General features: G+C 26.0%; 1 protein-coding gene across 1 annotated transcript in view; it reads left to right on the top strand.

The window, feature by feature from the left end:
• LOC107644513 (lupeol synthase) overlaps positions 1 to 8,440 on the top strand; it is an 11,147-nt gene that overhangs the window by 1,705 nt on the left and 1,002 nt on the right. Inside the window, exons 3-17 of the mRNA XM_021103027.1 lie at positions 1,186 to 1,368; positions 1,550 to 1,639; positions 1,751 to 1,946; positions 2,096 to 2,182; positions 2,563 to 2,729; positions 2,805 to 2,993; positions 4,216 to 4,329; positions 4,776 to 4,895; positions 5,023 to 5,145; positions 5,836 to 5,934; positions 6,036 to 6,092; positions 6,808 to 6,854; positions 6,947 to 7,090; positions 7,565 to 7,742; positions 7,892 to 7,972. Of these exons, the coding sequence (XP_020958686.1) occupies positions 1,186 to 1,368; positions 1,550 to 1,639; positions 1,751 to 1,946; positions 2,096 to 2,182; positions 2,563 to 2,729; positions 2,805 to 2,993; positions 4,216 to 4,329; positions 4,776 to 4,895; positions 5,023 to 5,145; positions 5,836 to 5,934; positions 6,036 to 6,092; positions 6,808 to 6,854; positions 6,947 to 7,090; positions 7,565 to 7,742; positions 7,892 to 7,972 (1,875 nt within the window). The remainder of the gene's footprint in view (positions 1 to 1,185; positions 1,369 to 1,549; positions 1,640 to 1,750; positions 1,947 to 2,095; positions 2,183 to 2,562; positions 2,730 to 2,804; positions 2,994 to 4,215; positions 4,330 to 4,775; positions 4,896 to 5,022; positions 5,146 to 5,835; positions 5,935 to 6,035; positions 6,093 to 6,807; positions 6,855 to 6,946; positions 7,091 to 7,564; positions 7,743 to 7,891; positions 7,973 to 8,440) is intronic.

Genomic DNA, 8,440 nt, shown 5'->3' with positions numbered 1-8,440 from the left:
GAGACCAATCCATCTTAAAAACTTTAAAAGTAATATAACTTTATTATGAACTAAAATATCCGATTAAAAAATTTTCAGAGACTAATTTAAGTGTTTACTCAAATTTTTAAATTGATAAAAATACTAAATTTAAAAGTATCATCTCTAATATATAAATATGGATATTTATAAAAAGAAAAACACTTAATTTTTTTCCTCCCAAACCAACCTTCATAAAACAAGCATTTGCACTTTCTTTTTCTTTTTCTTTTTCAAACAATATTTTTTCAAGTTCTTTTTTCCCCTAGCTAATTTTTTCTACACTTTAATGTTAATAATATTGAAATTAAAATCTTTATACATAATCAATAAAAAGCGGCTTGATGGATGCTAGTTATTAATGAAGCCATTTTTAGAAAGCAATTAAATACCTATCAATGTCCCAACATAATATCTATTGATAAATCCTCCAATGTTAGTAATTAGTATATGATAGATGGGAATGTAATAATAAATTAATAATGATGTACGTGGTGATTGGTGAATGGTAATTGAATATCAGAAGTTCAGAACCAATGTTAGTTGATGCTCTATAAGGAAGGGGTCAATAAATTGGAAAGCAAAGTTGGTTGTTTTGTTGTTGGAAAAGTATAAGTAATCAAGTGTGTATTCAGTGAAGAATTAAACAACTCAATTAATTATAATTATTAATAATTAATTTTAAAATTTTTAAATTTAAAATTTAAATAATTAGAAATTAATTAGATAAACCTAATTAAAAATTATAAAAACTTTTTTTTCACATCTGTAATATAAAAAATTCGAAAAATACATTAAAAAATATTTATTTAGTATAAAAAAAAAACATTATAATACTTAACAAAAGAAACATCTATATATATCAACTTACTTTTATTAAGACGGATTTTGAGATCTAATTTATTAGAGAATTAGCAGAAATTGACTTAACCCTAATTGGTTCCCTAGCAAAACTCTTTGTTGTTTATTATTCTCGTTTGTCAACATTTTTATTCGATAATACTAAGAAAACAAAAAAAATTCACCAAAACTTACTTTATTTAATATTTATTAATTATTATAATAATTAATAAATATTAAATAAAATAAATTCTGACTATTTTTAGTTAATATTTTTTTGTTACTAAACCGTTTTTATTCCAATTATTTTCAAAATTGATGTGGCAGCTAAGAAAGGAGGAGTGTAGAGCAATGGGAGAAGCAGTGAAAGTGAAAGAGAAGGAAAATGTAACAGAAGAAGCATTGATTACAACAATGAAAAGGGCTCTCACTTTCTTTTCATCCATTCAAGCCCATGATGGCCACTGGCCTGCTGAGTCCGCTGGCCCTTTATTTTTCCTACAACCTTTGGTATTAATATTCTATAAATATGATTACATTAAAAAATCATAGTAAATGTAATCCACCATTGTTTTTAACTATAAAAAATGTAATATTAAAATTAATTTAAATTTTATTAAATATATACATTACTCTCTTTTTTGGGTTTGATTTAATTTACCTATTGATATCATCATCACCTGATGAACAGGTAATGGCACTCTATATTACAGGATCCCTTGATTATGTTTTAGGACCAGAGCATAAAAAAGAAATCATTCGGTATTTATATAATCATCAGGTGAGTATATCTATTATTACTAATTAAACTGCCATGAATAAGTCATCATTTGTGTAATTAAATATGCTTGAACTTGACAATAATTATGGTTAACATTTTGTCATTAAACAGAACAAAGACGGTGGTTGGGGGTTCCATATAGAAGGTCACAGCACAATGTTTGGATCATCATTGAGTTACATTGCTTTGAGAATACTTGGAGAAGGACCCGAAGATGGTGAAGATATGGCAATGGCTAGAGCCAGAAAATGGATCCTTGACCATGGTAGTTTGCTGGCTATTCCTTCGTGGGGAAAGTTTTNCGACAATATACATAAAAATTTATATATATAAATTAAAAAGAAGTTGTAATTTTCACCAAATAAAAGATGATTAATGTAAAACATAGATAATAGATAACACATAGAGAGGATACTCTGATCTACGTAGTTATTAACATATAGTACTTGGTGAAGCAGGTGCTTGGGGTTTATGAATGGTCGGGGTGCAATCCACTAGCACCAGAGTTTTGGCTTCTACCCAAATTTGTTCCTTTTCATCCAGGTTTTTGTCAATTCATTCATCCTTTCAAATTCTTTAAGCTCTATTTTGGCAATTATTTATAAACATAAATATAAACTTATTACAAGACAAATTTATTTAAATTTTTTTTTAATAAAATTAGAAAAATGTCTTGATTTTGGGACAAATTAATTATTTTACTTTATTAAAAATGTCTTGATTGTTTTTTAATAGAATTAACAAAAATTTGACCATTGATTATTTTTATCTAAAAGATTTATTTTTCGTAAATACAACGTTAGTTTTATTTTTTTTTTTCATGGTCCATTTTATTCGCATCTAAATCTTTCATAATAGCTATTTATTCCTCTTTATAATAAATATTTGGTTTTTGTGTTTTTTTCTTTGCACTTATATGGCAGGAAATATGTTGTGCTATTGTCGGTTGGTTTATATGCCGATGTCATATTTATTCGGAAAGAGATTTGTGGGAACTATTACCGGCTTAATCAAATCTCTGAGAGTTGAAATGTACAATGAACCTTACGAACAAATCAATTGGAATAAAGCTCGAAAAAATGTTGCAAAGGTTTGGATAAATTATTTAGTGACACATTTAACTAGATTAAAAAATACACATTAATTGCATGCAATTCAATTTCAGGAGGATCTATACTATCCACATCCTTGGATCCAAGATTTTTTATGGGATTTTCTCCATCATGTGGGAGAGCCTTTGCTAAATTGTTGGCCTTTTTCTAAGCTTAGAGAAAAGGCATTAGAAATTGCAATTAATCATGTACGATATGAAGATGAAAACAGTAAATACCTTTGCATTGGAAGTGTAGAAAAGGTATACACATGTTTAAATTAACAATCCCGCTACGTTACCAATAGCATTTTTGCCAAATTCTGCTAACTCTTATTTATAATTGTGTTTAATGGAAGTGTCTTTGTGGCTGTGTTTAATAAAAATATCTTTTTTATGGTTATATTTAATAGAAGTGTCTTTATAAATCTATTTTCTGGATGTGTCTTTTTATATATGTGTTTAAAATATAATAATTAATTATTGTTGGTAATAAGTTGGCAGATAATATGTTGGTACCCTATACTTTTTTTTAAATTAAATTATAAATACTAATATTAATATATTGAATTGATATATATCACCATTGTTAGATTGTTAATGTATTTACCTATAGCTTAGCTTGACATTTTATTTAAAAACCACAATTGATGAAAATTGAAGGTTTTGTGTTTGATTGCGCGTTGGGTTGAAGATCCTAATTCAGAGGCCTATTATCTTCATTTAGCTCGAATTCCAGATTATTTTTGGCTTGCCGAAGATGGCTTACAATGAACCTTACGAACAAATCAATTGGAATAAAGCTCGAAAAAATGTTGCAAAGGTTTGGATAAATTATTTAGTGACACATTTAACTAGATTAAAAAATACACATTAATTGCATGCAATTCAATTTCAGGAGGATCTATACTATCCACATCCTTGGATCCAAGATTTTTTATGGGATTTTCTCCATCATGTGGGAGAGCCTTTGCTAAATTGTTGGCCTTTTTCTAAGCTTAGAGAAAAGGCATTAGAAATTGCAATTAATCATGTACGATATGAAGATGAAAACAGTAAATACCTTTGCATTGGAAGTGTAGAAAAGGTATACACATGTTTAAATTAACAATCCCGCTACGTTACCAATAGCATTTTTGCCAAATTCTGCTAACTCTTATTTATAATTGTGTTTAATGGAAGTGTCTTTGTGGCTGTGTTTAATAAAAATATCTTTTTTATGGTTATATTTAATAGAAGTGTCTTTATAAATCTATTTTCTGGATGTGTCTTTTTATATATGTGTTTAAAATATAATAATTAATTATTGTTGGTAATAAGTTGGCAGATAATATGTTGGTACCCTATACTTTTTTTTAAATTAAATTATAAATACTAATATTAATATCTTGAATTGATATATATCACCATTGTTAGATTGTTAATGTATTTACCTATAGCTTAGCTTGACATTTTATTTAAAAACCACAATTGATGAAAATTGAAGGTTTTGTGTTTGATTGCGCGTTGGGTTGAAGATCCTAATTCAGAGGCCTATTATCTTCATTTAGCTCGAATTCCAGATTATTTTTGGCTTGCCGAAGATGGCTTGAAAATTCAGGTTAGTGAAATTGAATGAATTAGTTTAAATGTTTAATTATTATAAGAAATGTAGATTATATTTAATTTTAATGCATATTATCGGTTAAGTATTGCTATATATAGTTTATTGACTATGTTACGTATACAATAAAATCAGTCATCAAAGTCAGCCATTAGTATAAAAGACATGTTAAAATATAAATATGCATTGAAAATAAATTAAATCACACATGTATTTATACATAAATACACTAGTGACTAATTTTAATATACAAATAGCATTTTTGATAGTTTATAGACCACATTTGTGGTAGTATATATATATTTGATAAAAAGAAAACATTTTGCATTGTTTCAATATTTTATCTGTTGAATTAATTAAACAACAAAGTATACTAGTTCAAATATGAAATTTATTATCCTTATAAGTATTATTAATTGTCACCTTAATTAATTTTGATATAGAGTTTTGGTAGTCAAATGTGGGATGCAGCATTTGCTATACAAGCAATACTTGCTTGTAATCTAAGTGAAGAGTATGGACCTACACTTAAAAAAGCTCACGATTTTGTCAAGGCTTCACAGGTACCAATTAATAACTATTAATTAATTAATTAATTAATTATTAGTGTTTCTTCATTATACATATCTATACTATATGATTTTTGAAACAATAATTACTATTAAAAGAGACATTGATTTGAAATTGAAGGTTAGTGAAAACCCTTGTGGTGACTTCATGGGAATGTATAGACACATCTCAAAAGGTTCATGGACATTCTCAATGCATGACCAAGGTTGGCAAGTCTCTGATTGTACAGCTGAAGGATTACAGGTTCATACAAATTCTTCCAGTAAATTAATTAATAAATTTATCAAGTTATTTCTAATTTAGTGAAGAGTAATTTAAGAACACAATAATTTAAAATTATCTTATTTAACATATAATATTTATAATTTTATGTCTATAACATCTAAAATTACATATTTATTATATCTAATATTATGTATTTATTTTAAAAGTAATTAATAAATATAAAATAAGACAGTTTTTTTTAGCTTATTTGAATCGTTCGTTATTGTCTCCCAAATATTTTTGTTTAGTGAAATAGTTGGCTTTCTTTAGATTAAAGACAAAATTCAATAAACATTTCACAAGATGTATATGTTAAATTAATTTAATACAATAATAAGATCATGCATGTAATGTTAAAAAGTTAATTCACTATAAAAGTATAATAATTAAATAAATACTAACTAATAATTTGATTAAAAAAAAATCAAATTTTCAAAGAATTATATGGCTTTGATTAAGGTTTCATCCAACTCAAGTAAAACCCATTCCAGATTAATATAAACTCTTAACCTTAAACTTTGCCCTAAAATATTTTTGGATTTGCCAAAATGTTGCATCATAACAACCACAAATTGTTATTAGTTGGAGGATTATAATAATTAACTTTTCAATTATTACATATTACATCTCCTGAACTTTGACATTATTTACTACTAAAATTATCTATAGGCTTCACTCCTATTATCAGAGATGTCAACTGATCTAGTTGGAGAAAAAATGGAACCAGAGAGATTTTATGATGCTGTTAATGTCATTCTTTCTCTACAGGTATGGTTTCCAATTAAATTCTATCTACCAAATTATTTCTATTTGTAAATTTGAGCATTTAAGTACTAGATGCATGCTTGATATCTTCTTGTATTATTCAGAGTACTAATGGCGGTTTTCCCGCTTGGGAACCTTCTAAAGCCTACCGTTGGTTAGAGGTAATAAGAACTTAGAATATAAGAATTTATAATATGTGACATCGAGTTTTCGTTTACTTTTTTATTTTATATTTTTGAATCTATTGTTGGATTCTATTTAAGAGTAGAATTATATGTTAATTTAGTATTCAATATATAGAATACATATAGATAACATATTTTATGTTAAAGATAAGATTAATATAAAAATATAAAAATATTATGTGTAGATTAAAATTAACTACTAATATATTTGTGTATAATAAATATATGTGTTAATATTTATATTTTAACATGTATTTTATATTAATGGTTGATTTTAATTAATATACACCTAGTATAGTTATAAAAATATTTGCATATAAAATATGTAGGACGAACATGTTTTTGGTTTATTATACAATTATTACATTAAATATCACAAACAAAATTAAGTAATTGCAACTATTACAAACCAATACAAAAAAATATCCTATATTTTTAAATAGTGACGGTTTGATAGTTTGAAACCACCGTAATAAAATAACAAATTTTAGAATAAGATATGGTACTTATAAACTATCGCAAAAACAAATGACTCGATCTTTGCTATAGCAACAGTTATATTAACATTCTTAAAAATTATCATAAATTTATTTGTCGGCAGTCTATCAAACACTTTAGATCTATTTTGCTGCAGTTTAAAACTGTCATAAATATATTATTTCAATTGAGTGAGAATTTATGTGTATTGCAGAAATTCAATCCAACAGAATTTTTTGAAGAAACTCTCATCGAGAGGGAGTAAGATAATTATTATACCCATAAACATTTTGTTATTTTTGGCATGTTATCTTATTGTTCCTACTTATTGGGGTTCATGTTGAGTAAAATAGGTACGTAGAATGCACAGGATCAGCAATGGAAGCCCTAGCTCTGTTTAGAAAGCTATATCCAAACCATAGAAGAAAAGAAGTTGATCATTCTATTGCCCAAGCAATCCGCTACATTAAAAACACACAAAATCCTGATGGCTCATGGTATTGTACATTTTTTTCTCATTTATTATTTTACACTTGAATATTATACATTTAGGATTTAAATTAATATCTATCTGAATTGTTGGTTATAATATAAGATAGATATTTTATATTAAAAAATTTAATAGTAATTATATAATTTTTTTTAATGATCACAAAAAATATATATATAATAATAACAATAAATATATAATTGATATAAAATATAAATTAAATAAAATATATACCGAAAATTTGTCACTAAATTATTTTTGTTGTAGTGATACCGAATTTCTAAAGTAATAAATTTTGAAATAAAGAGTATCTATCTTGTGATATATTAATGCTAAAGTTAGTTGTTTATTTAACTTGTCTTAACCTTTATTTGGTTCAATAGAAGAGGTCAAGATTCATTATATATTAATTATACCTAAGAAAAAAAATAAAAAGAGACAAAGTTCATAATTCACCACTATGGACAAAACACTTATACAGGTATGGTTGTTGGGGTATTTGCTATACCTATGGAACTTGGTTTGCTGTAAAGGGATTGAGAGCATGTGGAAAGAACTATCAAAACAGTGCTTCATTGCGCAAAGCATGTCAATTTTTGTTGTCAAAGCAGCTTCCCAATGGTGGTTGGAGTGAAAGTTATTTATCAAGCCAAAACAAGGTACCTTATTATAACTACATTGTATTATTCATTTTACTTGAATAATGCACCATATAATATAGGAAGGTAAACAAGAATTGTAATAATTACTACTTAGTACTTACTACTCGCATAAGGTTCACATGTGTTTTAATTTCCTTGTTAATTAGGTGTATACTAATGTAGAAGGCAATGAAGCAAATTTAGTTCAAACTTCATGGGCTTTGTTGTCTCTTATTGGTGCAGGCCAGGTTAGTAAACAAATCGAAATGTTTTGAAACCAGTGAAAATTGTACATAAAAAAATGAATATTATTATTTCTTAATTGATAATGTCACTATTCTATTATTCACGAAATACTCATAATGAAAAATTTTATTTTAAAATTGTGTTTCATTCACATTTCCTAGTTAATGTCACTTTTTATGGTATATTATTCTCAAATTATTCTTATAATAAAAAATTTTATTCTAAAAGTGTTTCATTTTAATCTTACTAATAACATTATGCTATGACACTTTCAAGTTTCAACTTTCAACACGTGACTCTATCATATATAAAAGGTGTTCCTTATTACGGTATATATATATATATATGTTAAGTTCAAGAGGCTTTATTGTTAATAACTACATGGAATATACAAGGAAGAATTAACGTATAGCACAACAATTAACAACAATGAAGTATATAATAATAATAATAATAATAATAATAATAAT

This window comes from Arachis ipaensis, chromosome B05 (genome assembly GCF_000816755.2).
Source record: "Arachis ipaensis cultivar K30076 chromosome B05, Araip1.1, whole genome shotgun sequence".
NCBI classification, from domain to species: Eukaryota; Viridiplantae; Streptophyta; class Magnoliopsida; order Fabales; family Fabaceae; genus Arachis; species Arachis ipaensis.
The sequence above is the reverse complement of the archived record's forward strand: the minus strand, read 5'-3'. Positions and strand labels throughout refer to the sequence as shown.